Source organism: Oncorhynchus mykiss, unplaced genomic scaffold (genome assembly GCF_013265735.2).
Source record: "Oncorhynchus mykiss isolate Arlee unplaced genomic scaffold, USDA_OmykA_1.1 un_scaffold_226, whole genome shotgun sequence".
Classification (NCBI taxonomy): Eukaryota; Metazoa; Chordata; class Actinopteri; order Salmoniformes; family Salmonidae; genus Oncorhynchus; species Oncorhynchus mykiss.
The window spans coordinates 351489-366452 of NW_023493694.1; the positions used below are offsets into that span (position 1 = coordinate 351489).

The window sequence follows — 14964 nt, forward strand, 5'->3', positions numbered from 1 at the left end:
TACATGTATTTAAAAATCACTCGAGTGAGATGAACCGTTTTGAACTCTTCCTACTGCAACACACCCTCTTATCGCGAGTGATTCAAGAGAACATTCCAGAACTGATTGAAGACTTACCTGTGGGTTCAGGAAGGCTGCCGTCAGACCACGAGGCTACACAGTGCTGGTTGTAGGGGTTCCCCTCCATCAGTCCTGGGTCCAAGGGTTTGAGGTGGGGGTTAGAGCAGTGGTACAGACCCCCGGGACCTCCTGGTCCACCTGGCCCAGAGACACCCAGACCCCCAGAGCTGTGGAGGTGTCTGACTGAGGGGTCAACGTTGGGTCCTAACCGTGAGGACATAGCATGACCATACAGGCCGTTTCCTGCTGCTGCCATGTGGTGGTAGGGAGCAGGCAGAGGGAGACCAGGGTGAAGAGCTCCATCTGAGCCCAGGTTCTGCTGTGCCAGCTGGGAACTGAAGAGGGAGCGCCCCGTCAGGAGGCTAGGGACCCCTGGAGGCAGGTCCACCATGGAGCCCTGGGGCTTGAAGCTGGAGATGGGCATGTAGCACAGGTCCTCGGAGGAAGGCAAGCCGAAGACCGTCCTGGCCCCAGGATAGCCCTCACTCCCCTGGGCTGAGACTCCAGACCACTGCTGGTTCCCTTGGCCCCCCAAACCGCTGGGCTGCTGGATGTTCAGGTTGCTGGAGTAGCCAGAATCCAACTTGGTGAGAAGGTGTGAGTTGGGTTCGGAGTGGCGTTTCTGCTGGTTGTAGTCTCTATTGTTCCCACAGTGATAGTTACACTCACTCTGGCTGCGTGTGAAGCCCAGACCTGAACCACTCCGCAGGTCTACCGAGCCACTACGAGGACCGTTTGAGTGGTGAAGAGACTCTGGGCTCTTGGACTGTCTAGGAGGACAGAGGACGTCTGTAGAGCGGTGAGGAGGTAGCTCCTGACCTGTAGGACTCTGGGTATCAGCCCCTTCTACTGGCGGGGTGGGACTGGCCCTGATGATAGTGGTGCTCAGAGACATGGTGCCATGACTCTGGGGAAGGGAGAGAGATATCACAGTCAGTTGGTTATTCCTTCATGTGGTAACTCCACGACATGACATAGCTGAGTATTTCCAGGCAGATAACCGTCATTCAACTTAACATTGTGCAACAACAAGCAAGACAAGCACCCAAAACTCAAGGTTACTTCACCTCGGTTCTCTGATGAGAGATTCAGCGCCGTCAGAAAATATTCACATCCCTTTGACTTTTTCCACAAAATACTTTGGAAAATGTCAAAGCGGAAGAAAAATGTGAACATTTGTAAAACATTTCTGTAAAAATTAATCACTAATATAATGTTGCCTAGACAAGTCTTCAACCCCCTGAGTCAATACATGTTGACAGTGATTACTGCTGTGAGTCTTTCTGGGTAAATCTAAGAGCGTTCCACACCTGGATTGTGCAACATTGGCCCATTCTTCTTCATGTTCTGTCAAATGGGTTGCTGATCATTGCCAGACAACCATTTTCAGGTCTTGCCATAGATTTTTAAGCAGAATTAGGTCAAAAGTGTAAACTTGGCCACTCAGAAACATTCACTGGTCTTCTTGGTAAGCAACTCCAGGGTAGATTTGGCCTTGTGTTTTAGGTTATTGTCCTGCTGAAAGGTGAATCCCAGTGTCTGGTGGAAAGCAGACTGAAGCAGGGTTTCCTCTAGGATTTTGCCTGTGATTAGCTCCATTCTGTTTCTTTTTATCCTAAAAAAAAACTCCTCAACGATGACAAGTATACCCATAACATGATGCAGTCACCACAATGCTTGAAAATATGAAGAGTGGTACTCAGTGTTGTGTTGTATTGGATTTGAACCAAACAGGACAAAAAGTGAATTGCTTTGCCACATTTGTTTTGCAGTTTTACTTTAGTGCCTTGTTGCAAACAGGATGCATGTTTTGGAATGTTTGTATTCTATACAGACCTTTTCACTATGTCAATTAGGTTAGTATTGTGGACTAACTACAACGTTGATCCATCCTCAGTTCTCCTATCACAGCAATTAAAACTAACTGTTTTGAAGTCACCATTGAAATCACTGAGGGGTTTCCTTCCTCTCCGGCAACTGAGTTAAGAAGGACGCCTGTATCCTTTTAGTGACTGGGTGTATTGATACACCATCCAAAGTGTAATTAATAACTTCACCATGCTCAAAGGGTTATTCAAAGTCAGATTTTTTTTATTTTGACCCATCTACCAACAGGTACCCTTCTTTACGAGGCATTGGAAAAACCTCCCTTGTCTTTGTGGTTGAATCTGTGTTTGAAATGCACTGCTTGACTGCTTGACTGACCGTTTCGCTTCCACTGGATGTCAACAGTCTTTAGAAATTGGTTGAGGTTTTTCCTTTGTGTAATGAAGAAGTAGCCCTGTTCAGAACGAGGGTCACTTGTAGTGTACTGTTAGAGGCGCGTGACCAGAACGCTAGCTACAGTTTGTTTTCCTCCTGTATTGAACACAGATTATCCCGCCTTCAATTTGATCGATTATATACGTAAAAAAAAATACCTAAAGTTGTATTACAAAAGTAGTTTGAAATGTTTTGGCAAAGTTTAAAGGTAAATTAAGATATTTTGAAGTCACGTTGAGCAAGTTGGAACCGGTGTTTTTCTGCATCAAACGCACCAAATAAATGGACATTTATATATAAATATACAGTGCCTTGCGAAAGTATTCGGCCCCCTTGAACTTTGCGACCTTTTGCCACATTTCAGGCTTCAAACATAAAGATATAAAACTGTATTTTTTTGTGAAGAATCAACAACAAGTGGGACACAATCATGAAGTGGAATGACATTTATTGGATATTTCAAACTTTTTTAACAAATCAAAAACTGAAAAATTGGGCGTGCAAAATTATTCAGCCCCCTTAAGTTAATACTTTGTAGCGCCACCTTTTGCTGCGATTACAGCTGTAAGTCGCTTGGGGTATGTCTCTATCAGTTTTGCACATCGAGAGACTGAAATTTTTTCCCATTCCTCCTTGCAAAACAGCTCGAGCTCAGTGAGGTTGGATGGAGAGCATTTGTGAACAGCAGTTTTCAGTTCTTTCCACAGATTCTCGATTGGATTCAGGTCAGGACTTTGACTTGGCCATTCTAACACCTGGATATGTTTATTTTTGAACCATTCCATTGTAGATTTTGCTTTATGTTTTGGATCATTGTCTTGTTGGAAGACAAATCTCCGTCCCAGTCTCAGGTCTTTTGCAGTCTCCATCAGGTTTTCTTCCAGAATGGTCCTGTATGAAGAAATGTCCCTGCTGAAGAAAAGCAGGCCCAAACCATGATGCTGCCACCACCATGTTTGACAGTGGGGATGGTGTGTTCAGCTGTGTTGCTTTTACGCCAAACATAACGTTTTGCATTGTTGCCAAAAAGTTCAATTTTGGTTTCATCTGACCAGAGCACCTTCTTCCACATGTTTGGTGTGTCTCCCAGGTGGCTTGTGGCAAACTTTAAACGACACTTTTTTTATGGATATCTTTAAGAAATAGCTTTCTTCTTGCCACTCTTCCATAAAGGCCAGATTTGTGCAAAATACGACTGATTGTTGTCCTATGGACAGAGTCTCCCACCTCAGCTGTAGATCTCTGCAGGTCATCCAGAGTTATCATGGGCCTCTTGGCTGCATCTCTGATCAGTCTTCTCCTTGTATGAGCTGAAAGTTTAGAGGGACGGCCAGGTCTTGGTAGATTTGCAGTGGTCTGATACTCCTTCCATTTCAATATTATCACTTGCACAGTGCTCCTTGGGATGTTTAAAGCTTGGGAAATCTTTTTGTAACCAAATCCGGCTTTAAACTTCTTCACAACAGTATCTCGGACCTGCCTGGTGTGTTCCTTGTTCTTCATGATGCTCTCTGCGCTTTTAACGGACCTCTGAGACTATCACAGTGCAGGTGCATTTATACGGAGACTTGATTACACACAGGTGGATTGTATTTATCATCATTAGTCATTTAGGTCAACATTGGATCATTCAGAGATCCTCACTGAACTTCTGGAGAGAGTTTGCTGCACTGAAAGTAAAGGGGCTGAATAATTTTGCACGCCCAATTTTTCAGTTTTTGATTTGTTAAAAAAGTTTGAAATATCCAATAAATGTTGTTCCACTTCATGATTGTGTCCCACTCGTTGTTGATTCTTCACAAAACAATACAGTTTTATATCTTTATGTTTGAAGCCTGAAATGTGGCAAAAGGTCGCAAAGTTCAAGGGGGCCAAATACTTTCGCAAGGCACTGTATATCGAGGGAATTAAATCGAACAAAAGGACCATTTGTGATGTGAAATATGCTTTTCTCTCTGTTTACGGAGGTGCTATCCTCAGATAATAGCATCGTTTGCTTTCGCCGAAAAGCCTTTTTGAAATCTGACATGTTGGCTGGATTCACAAGTGTATCTTTAATTTGCCATCTTACATGTGTGATTTCATGAATGTTTGATTTTTATAGTAATTTATTTGAATTTGGCGCTCTGCATTTTCCCTGGCTTTAGGCCAGGCGGGACGCTAGCGTCACACATATCCCAGAGAGGTTAACAGTGGAGGAAGCATAGAGCCACGGACAACAGAGCATGGGTAAGATTTCTGTTTTTGAGAAGTGGTGTGACCCAAAAACACACCACTTGTCATACAGTGAGCATGTAGAAGGGGCCCAGGCACTCTGGATAGTCTCAATGGCGACAAGTGGCAGGCCAGTCGCATTAAGATTCAACCTCTCACGGGCCACACCCAGGGTTTCTGGGTGAGGGTGAAGAATCTCCCCATTCACTTGGCTCAGAAGATCCTTGTGCGACGGAATCTACCAGGGCTGGTCGTGAAGCACAGCTTGCATTGGCCAATCAGGGCCTACCAGGAAGACGAATGAGCCCTGCTCCCTCACTGAGGCTAGAGATGAGAGTATTAGGGTAGAGGATGAGTCCTGTTCCCTCACTGTAGCTAGAGAGGAGAGTATCAGTGTAGAGAATGAGGGATGAGTCCTGTTCCTTCACTGTGGATAGAGGAGAGTACCAGTGTAGAGGATGAGTCCTGTTCCCTCACTGTGGATAGAGGAGAGTATCAGGGTAGAGGATGAGTCCTGTTCCCTCACTGAGGCTAGAGAGGAGAGGATGAGGCATGAGTCCTGTTCCCTCACTGTGGCTAGAGAGGAGAGGATGAGGGTAGAGGATGAGGGATGAGTCCTGTTCCCTCACTGTGGATAGAGGAGAGTACCAGTGTAGAGGATGAGGGATGAGTCCTGTTCCCTCACTGAGGCTAGAGAGGAGAGTATCGGGGTAGAGGATGAGTCCTGTTCCCTCACTGAGGCTAGAGAGGAGAGTATCAGGGTAGAGGATGAGGGATGAGTCCTGTTCCCTCACTGAGGCTAGAGAGGAGAGTATCGGGGTAGAGGATGAGTCCTGTTCCCTCACTGAGGCTAGAGGAGAGTATCAGGGTAGAGGATGAGTCCTGTTCCCTCACTGTGGCTAGAGAGGAGAGTATCAGGGTAGAGGATGAGGGATGAGTCCTGTTCCCTCACTGTGGATAGAGGAGAGTACAAGTGTAGAGGATGAGTCCTGTTCCCTCACTGAGGCTAGAGAGGAGAGTATTAGGAGCACAGGGTTTTAGGAGCACAGAGGTGCCTCTCGATGTTCCCTTTGCAGGGATAACAGTCTCTGTGGTTGGAGTGGCTAGCTTTGCAGCGTGGACTTGCCTAGGCAAGTCAGTTAAGAACAATGACGGCCTAGGAACAATGGGTTAACTGGTCTAGGAACAGTGGGTTAACTGGTCTAGGAACAGTGGGTTAACTGCCTGTTCAGGGGCAGAACGACAGATTTGTCAGCTTGGGGAATTGAAATTGCAACCTTCCGGATACTAGTCCAACGCTCTAACCACTAGGCTACCCTGCCACCCCACATTACTATCCCCAGTTGTAGCCATAAGCTAGCTAGCGTTAGTCTAGTTGGCTAGCACAAAGCTATTCAGAGAAAGTGTGTGCTTTCCCCTGTCTTTCAACAAGAGAAACGGTAGCGATTCTACCTCTCCAGGTATGGAAAGCTAGCCAAGGGAAACTGCGCGTTGGCAGATGAACCTTTCAAGCAGGCTAGCCAAAGGGAACTGCGCGTTGGCAGATGTAGCGTTCCAGCAGGCTAGCCAAAGGGAACTCCGCGTTGGCAGATGTAGCGTTCCAGCGGGCTAGCCAAGTTAGCTTAAGCCTCACGGCATGGGTTAACCAGGTCGGGATGGCTAGCCATGTCACGTTAGCTACCACTGGAGACAGAAGTAGAAATCACATTTTCCTTTCGCTAAGTACCGAACACTATGGACCATTGACCTCACGGTTTTAAATGTAAACTGTTAAGCAGGAAGACAGGAATTAAAGTCATACTGAGGTGAGCTTCAGGAGCCGTTCTGATCACTTCCTGATCACTTCAGGATCACTTCAGACGACGTGTGATTGATCTCTTGGTCATTTGTAAACTGCCTGATGGAATCTCACTGAGACATGGAAAGGAGTATTTGAAAGAGAAGCCCGTACGAGGTCCAGTCCCTGCCTACTATACCTTGTGTCTGTCAGGAGTTGGGACGCCGGTTGTGTTGAGAGCCGTGCTGTCATTCAGAGAGATGTATGTCAGTCTGCTGAGGCTGGGACTGGAACAGCTCCACTCAGACTGGGGAGGAGTGAGATCACTGGGACGTCTCCTGTCCCCTACACTGGGGGAGGGGGGCGACACAGTCCTGTCGAGGCACCAGAAACCAGAGAGAAAGAGAAGATTTAGGAAGTAGAGTTACACAGTAGAGGGCAACAACCTGACACATCGGATTGATTTAATAATTGATTGATTTGAAGCAGCCGTGTACCCTTCTTGGCTGGGAAAGGAGGTCTGTGAGGGGGAGGAGTGGGTGAGAGGAGAGGTGGAGGGTCTGAAGGTGCACTGGTTCTGCTCTGGTCCTCCGGCATGATGCACAGGAGTACCTGGAGACACATCTACAGAGAACACCACAGTACTACCATCACCTGACCAGGACATTAATACAATCTAACCAGAGAACAACACCTGACCAGGACATTAATACAATCTAACCAGAGAACAACACCTGACCAGGACATTAATACAATCTAACCAGAGAACATCACCTGACCAGGACATTAATACAATCTAACCAGAGAACAACACCTGACCAGGACATTAATACAATCTAACCAGAGAACAACACCTGACCAGGACATTAATACAATCTAACCAGAGAACAACACCTGACCAGGACATTAATACAATCTAACCAGAGAACAACACCTGACCAGGACATTAATACAATCTAACCAGAGAACAACACCTGACCAGGACATTAATACAATCTAACCAGAGAACAACACCTGACCAGGACATTAATACAATCTAACCAGAGAACAACATCTGACCAGGACATTAATACACTCCTTAGCCAATTAACTAAATCCTCCTTTATCATTATCTGCAGAACACAAGACCAGGAAATCACCTCAAATAAACTATAATCAACATTGAAAAACCAGATGTCCCAATCTGGCCGGAAGGACCAGGAAAAGAATGGGATCGAAACGAAGCTAAGCTTAACAAACATGTTAATTCCTCTCTTAAATGAGTTGAAGAGCTGAATAAGGTTGTTGATTGGACCAGAGACTGACCGTACGTCCTGTGTGCAGCAGCAGGCTGGGGGCTGTGACACGAGGAAGTAAAACCAACATGTTTGGCCACAGTGTTGGGAGGAGCTTCTCCAACACTCTTCTCCAGGCCACTGGGTTTCTCCTGCTGTGTTGTACTGCTCCCTGTAGCGTGGGTCTTCACTGTGCTCCTCCTGGTTCTCTGGGAGGGGGATGTGATGTCTCTGAGGGACAGCGGCCCTGACAGACCCTTCCTCAGACCAGGGGAGGTCTTAGGGCCTGGGGCAGGAGATGTGGAGGGGTCCTCTACCTTCTGGGCTGGGGTGTTGTTGGGTGTTGGACGGACTACTCCTAGTTCAGGCCCACCACTCTCTGTGTTGCTCCTGCTCAGTACACCAGCTGGCTGGGGCTCACTGTTATTCCCTACAGCCTTCCTGTTAGCAGCTGGTTTGGCTGGGGAGATGGTGGTTGAGGAGAACTGACCAGAGCCCACAGACTTCCTCCCTGGTTTACCAGAGGCTGTAGGGATGGAACTGGCCCTGGGACGGGGGATGGAACTCCTCCTCGCCTCCGTCTTGTTAGCTGGGCCTACTCCACTCTGACCAGAACCTGGATGTAGCCCAGCAGAGACTGGACGGGTCATAGCAGCAGGGTAACCTTGTGTCAAACCTGCCTTAGCCTCTACGCCAGAGGAGATATCTCCCTTGGTGCTAGCCTGGTATTTGGTAGCCTGGTGTTGATAAACCGAGCTCTCGTTCTCCACAGTAACAACAAGTGATGCAGCCTGGGACTTCCTGTGGGAGGAGTTGAGGCTGTCGGCCCAGCTGAGGAAGTCAAAAGTGTAGTGGGAGGAGCCTGACTGGTCGCTGTCGCTGCTGGTGGATACCTCGGTCTGCTTCAGGTACTTTTCAATGTCGAAGGCACTCAGGTCCCCGGCACTCTGGCTCCTCTGTAGAGTCTCCAGCAGGTCCCCGGCACACTGGCTCCTCTGTAGAGTCTCCAGCAGGATTCTCTGGTCCAGTTGAACCTGGTTAGGGCTGGGCTGGTCCAGTTGAACCTGGTTAGGGCTGGGTGTTTGCTCTTCCAGGACAGAGGCTGGGAAACAGAATCAAATCTCCTTTACATTATTCATGACCTGTTGAAGTGGTGCTGACATCACCTTCCAACAAACACAACAGACACACAGAAGTAAAGAGTAACATGTCAGATGTAGTATGAATATGGGGTACCTGGCGGTGGACTCGACACACCTTTCTGGTGTTGCCTCTGTACCCTACTCCTCATTGACAGCTCCATGATCATGGCAGCCAGCTGGGAGGGCTCGGAGGAGATGGAGGCATCTGCGATGGCCGAGGCAATGGTGCTGATAGACAACATGAGGTTAGATTGGTCTGTGCCGGGGCTGGGGCCCAGGCTGCCGGGGGAGGCTGAGGGAAGGGTCTGGCTGGGGGAGAGCAGGGCCTCAGGGAGGGGGGAAGAGGCTGATTCACAAGGCTCTGGCTCGTCATCTCCTGTAGGTGATACCCTGTCTGGATCTGCCTCCACAGTCTTGTCCAAGTCCTCTACAAAAACAACACATTGGAAGTATCAGTCACCATGCGTGATACTCTGAATATGACTGATGAGTTTAAAATGAGGACTGTGATCAAGTAAGAAAAATTATGCCAAACCAAGTCAGAATGTACTGGCCTGGCCTCACAGTGGGAATCAGGAATAAGTGTCTTACTGCCTGGCCTGGCCGGCCTCACAGTGAGAATCAGGAATAAGTGTCTTACTGCCTGGCCTGGCCGGCCTCACAGTGGGAATCAGGAATAAGTGTCTTACTGCCTGGCCGGCCTCAAAGTGGGAATCAGGAATACGTGTCTTACTGCCTGGCCTGGCCGGCCTCACAGTGGGAATCAGGAATAAGTGTCTTACTGCCTGGCCTCACAGTGAGAATCAGGAATAAGTGTCTTACTGCCTGGCCTGGCCGGCCTCACAGTGGGAATCAGGAATAAGTGTCTTACTGCCTGGCCGGCCTCACAGTGGGAATCAGGAATAAGTGTCTTACTGCCTGGCCGGCCTCACAGTGGGAATCAGCAATAAGTGTCTTACCGGCTGGCCTGGCCGGCCTAACAGTGGGAATCAGGAATAAGTGTCTTACTGCCTGGCCTGGCCGGCCTCACAGTGGGAATCAGGAATAAGTGTCTTACTGCCTGGCCTGGCCGGCCTCACAGTGGGAATCAGCAATAAGTGTCTTACCGGCTGGCCTGGCCGGCCTAACAGTGGGAATCAGGAATAAGTGTCTTACTGCCTGGCCTGGCCGGCCTCACAGTGGGAATCAGGAATAAGTGTCTTACTGCCTGGCCGGCCTCACAGTGGGAATCAGGAATAAGTGTCTTACTGCCTGGCCTCACAGTGGGAATCAGGAATAAGTGTCTTACCGGCTGGCCTGGCCGGCCTCACAGTGGGAATCAGGAATAAGTGTCTTACTGCCTGGCCTGGCCGGCCTCACAGTGGGAATCAGGAATAAGTGTCTTACCGGCTGGCCTGGCCGGCCTCACAGTGGGAATCAGGAATAAGTGTCTTACTGCCTGGCCTGGCCGGCCTCACAGTGGGAATCAGGAATAAGTGTCTTACTGCCTGGCCTGGCCGGCCTCACAGTGGGAATCAGGAATAAGTGTCTTACCGGCTGGCCTGGCCGGCCTCACAGTGGGAATCAGGAATAAGTGTCTTACCGGCTGGCCTGGCCGGCCTCACAGTGGGAATCAGGAATAAGTGTCTTACCGCCTGGCCTGGCCGGCCTCACAGTGGGAATCAGGAATAAGTGTCTTACCGGCTGGCCTGGCCGGCCTCACAGTGGGAATCAGGAATAAGTGTCTTACTGCCTGGCCTGGCCGGCCTCACAGTGGGAATCAGGAATAAGTGTCTTACTGCCTGGCCTGGCCGGCCTCACAGTGGGAATCAGGAATAAGTGTCTTACTGCCTGGCCTGGCCGGCCTCACAGTGGGAATCAGGAATAAGTGTCTTACTGCCTGGCCTGGCCGGCCTCACAGTGGGAATCAGGAATAAGTGTCTTACTGCCTGGCCTGGCCGGCCTCACAGTGGGAATCAGGAATAAGTGTCTTACTGCCTGGCCTGGCCGGCCTCACAGTGGGAATCAGGAATAAGTGTCTTACTGCCTGGCCTGGCCGGCCTCACAGTGGGAATCAGGAATAAGTGTCTTACTGCCTGGCCTGGCCGGCCTCACAGTGGGAATCAGGAATAAGTGTCTTACTGGCTGGCTGGCCTCACAGTGGGAATCAGGAATAAGTGTCTTACTGGCTGGCTGGCCTCACAGTGGGGATCAGGAATACGTGTCTTACCGGCTGGCCTGGCCGGCCTCACAGTGAGAATCAGGAATAAGTGTCTTACTGGCTGGCTGGCCTCACAGTGGGGATCAGGAATACGTGTCTTATCGGCTGGCCTGGCCGGCCTCACAGTGGGAATCAGGAATAAGTGTCTGGGATGTCCAGACGGTACGTACCCGTGTTCATGGTTTGGTCGTGGTCAGTGTGTGTGAGGGTGTCGTTGTGGACCGAGCTGTCCTGAGAGAGGAAGTCTGATGGTTGAATCAGAGGAAACGGTTCCCTCTTCTCTGGAGAGGTGATGACGTAACCAAACGACGGCTGGAGAGAAGATACAACAACAAACTGGTCAAGTCAGAAGGGTGATGGGGAAAAAAATCACAGGCTTAAACCCTCCGTGGTAGTCTCAAACATGGCTTCCCTTCTATCCCCTATGCACCGCAGGCAGGTTTCCCGGACTGAGACGAAGCCTTGTGTTCCTGAACTAAAAGGACACCAACCCTAAGAGACTACGTGAATAGTGAAAGAGTAGAGCAGTGGTCTGCAGAGCGGCGGCCTGCAGAGCGGCGGCCTGCAGAGCGGGGGCCTGCAGAGCGGGGGCCTCCAGAGCGGGGGCCTCCAGAGCGGGGGCCTGCAGAGCGGGGGCCTGCAGAGCGGGGGCCTGCAGAGCGGGGGCCTGCAGAGCGGGGGCCTGCAGAGCGGCGGCCTGCAGAGCAGCATCAACAGGACACTGAACAAGTCCCATACCCGTTTGACTGTATCGTCCTCCCGGTCCTCCCCTAGACAGCCCAGGGCCTCAGAGCGCTGCTGGAAGAAGGTCCCTAGAGACAGACGGAGGTAGCTCTGGTTCCCTCTGTCCAGCTCCTGGGACACCTGGCTGGCCCGCATCAGGATGTGGCTGCTGGCTGGGAGTCTCCAGGAAGTGTCAGATAGGAGACCTGGACTGGTGGAGGCAGGCTCCATCACCTCCTCTTGCATGAACTGGTTCTCCTTCTCAAACTCCTTCTGGTCTTCTATGATCTTCTCTATGGCGTTACCTGGAACACAATAAAACAGGACAACTCCAGCACACTGCTGATCTGTCTATGGCGTTACCTGGAACACAATAAAACAGGACAACTCCAGCACACTGCTGATCTGTCTATGGCGTTACCTGGAACACAATAAAACAGGACAACTCCAGCACACTGCTGATCTGTCTATGGCGTTACCTGGAACACAATACAGGACAACTCCAGCACACTGCTGATCTGTCTATGGCGTTACCTGGAACACAATAAAACAGGACAACTCCAGCACACTGCTGATCTGGACTCTTCCCAACACTGATTGAAGCCATAAGTCACGCGAGGCATTGCTGTATGGTGAATACAGTCCCTGGTAAATGGGGTTCGGCCCGTCACAACAGCGTAGGGCCAGTCAACCCATTTACCTGGGGTTCGGCCAGTCAACCCATTTACCTGGGACTGTATTTACCATACAGCACTGCCTCGGGTGACTCCTCGCATTTTATAAGACTGTTACCGACATATTAAACAACGATAACATCTTTTCATTGAAATGTTATTTGGATTATTTCACAGGAAGAGAAAATCTGGTTGTTAGTGATTTGGGTCACGTGGCTACAGACCCGACCCAGTCGTTAATTATTTCAGCATAGTTTCTCTGGAAAAGGCCTGTTCATTCCTTCAGGCTGGATAACCTTCTGGTCGCTTGCTAGCCAGACATTTTTCAGCTGACTCAGTCACGTCCAACATTGAACCCGGAATGACAGGACAGTAGCTGCATTCGTTTGAGCTGGTTTTCTATTGGCATTTACTTGGGTAAGACCATGATGATGACACTGATGCGTGATTTCGCCTGACTCAGAAAAAAGTTATTCTGGGCACCGTTCATGTCTGGTAGTAAAGAGATCCAAATTCCAAAGTGAAACATTATTTCCGAGGTCAGAAAGGCAGACAGCTTGGCTGATACTAACCCCCCAGCTAGACCAAACCAAACGCTAGGCTGATATTAAACCCCCAGCTGTACCAAACTAAACACTAGGCTGATATTAACCCCCCAGCTAGACCAAACTAAACGCTAGGCTGATATTAAACCCCCAGCTGTACCAAACTAAACACTAGGCTGATATTAACCCCCGGCTGTACCAAACTAAACACTAGGCTGATACTAACCCCCCAGCTAGACCAAACTAAACGCTAGGCTGATATTAAACCCCCAGCTGTACCAAACTAAACACTAGGCTGATATTAAACCCCCCGGCTGGACCAAACTAAACACTAGGCTGATATTAAACCCCCCGGCTGGACCAAACTAAACACTAGGCTGATACTAACCCCCAACTGTACCAAACTAAACACTAGGCTGATATTAAACCCCCGGCTGTAGCAAACTAAATGCTAGGCTGGAAGAGAGGAAATAATGTGCAAGTTGAGATGATTGGGACAGCAACATGATATTCTGACGAGGCACAGCAACATGATATTCTGACCAGGCACGATGATCATTCAGGACAGCAACATGATATTCTGACCAGGCACGATGATCATTCGGGACAGCAACATGATATTCTGACGAGGTACCGTGATCATTTGGAACAGCAACATGATATTCTGACGAGGTACCGTGATCATTTGGAACAGCAACATGATATTCTGACGAGGCACAGTGATCATTTGGAACAGCAACATGATATTCTGACGAGGCACGGTGATCATTTGGGACAGCAACATGATATTCTGACGAGGCACAGCAACATGATATTCTGACGAGGCCCAGTGATCATTTGGAACAGCAACATGATATTCTGACGAGGCACAGTGATCATTTGGAACAGCAACATGATATTCTGACGAGGCACAGTGATCATTCAGGACAATAACATGATATTCTAAGGCACAGTGATCATTTGGGACAGCAGCATGATATTCTGACGAGGCCCAGTGATCATTCAGGACAGCAACATGATATTCTGATGAGGCAAAGCAACATGACATTCTGACGAGGCACAGTGATCATTTGGGACAGCAACATGATATTCTGACGAGGCACGGTGATCATTCGGGACAGCAACATGATATTCTGACGAGGCCCAGTGATCATTTGAGACAGCAACATGATATTCTGCCAAGGCCCAGTGATCATTCAGGACAGCAACATGATATTCTGATGAGGCACAGCAACATGACATTCTGACGAGGCACAGCAACATGACATTCTGACGAGGCACAGTGATCATTCGGGACAGCAACATGATATTCTGACGAGGCACAATGATCATTCGGGACAGCAACATGATATTCTGACGAGGCCCAGTGATCATTTGAGACAGCAACATGATATTCTGATGAGGCACGGCAACATGATATTCTGATGAGGCACAGCAACATGATATTCTGCCGAGGCCCAGTGATCATTCAGGACAGCAACATGATATTCTGACGAGGCAAAGCAACATGACATTCTGACGAGGCCCAGTGATCATTCAGGACAGCAACATGATATTCTGATGAGGCACGGTGATCATTCGGGACAGCAACATGATATTCTGACGAGGCCCAGTGATCATTTGAGACAGCAACATGATATTCTGCCAAGGCCCAGTGATCATTCAGGACAGCAACATGATATTCTGATGAGGCACAGCAACATGACATTCTGACGAGGCACAGCAACATGACATTCTGACGAGGCACAGTGATCATTCGGGACAGCAACATGATATTCTGACGAGGCACAATGATCATTCGGGACAGCAACATGATATTCTGACGAGGCCCAGTGATCATTTGAGACAGCAACATGATATTCTGATGAGGCACGGCAACATGATATTCTGATGAGGCACAGCAACATGATATTCTGCCGAGGCCCAGTGATCATTCAGGACAGCAACATGATATTCTGACGAGGCACAGCAACATGATATTCTGACCAGGCACGATGATCATTCGGGACAGCAACATGATATTCTGACGAGGT

At 49.0% G+C, this 14964-nt stretch overlaps 1 protein-coding gene across 20 annotated transcripts in view; it reads right to left on the reverse strand.

The window, feature by feature from the left end:
- LOC110511365 (nucleoporin SEH1) overlaps positions 1-14964 on the reverse strand; it is a 114313-nt gene that overhangs the window by 53954 nt on the left and 45395 nt on the right. For 17 of the 20 annotated variants that reach the window (XR_005042083.1, XR_005042082.1, XR_005042084.1 and 14 more), the window contains exons 15-21: positions 11728-12017; positions 11160-11301; positions 8884-9216; positions 7679-8749; positions 6871-6997; positions 6573-6747; positions 118-1027 (exon numbers count right to left, since the gene is read on the reverse strand). Coding sequence is in view for 15 of the 20 variants with exons in the window: in XM_036973251.1 (XP_036829146.1) it covers positions 118-1027; positions 6573-6747; positions 6871-6997; positions 7679-8749; positions 8884-9216; positions 11160-11301; positions 11728-12017 (3048 nt within the window). In the remaining 5 variants the exon portion in view is untranslated. The remainder of the gene's footprint in view (positions 1-117; positions 1028-6572; positions 6748-6870; positions 6998-7678; positions 8750-8883; positions 9217-11159; positions 11302-11727; positions 12018-14964) is intronic. The other 3 variants (XM_036973256.1, XM_036973258.1, XM_036973255.1) reach the window with 3 other exon arrangements.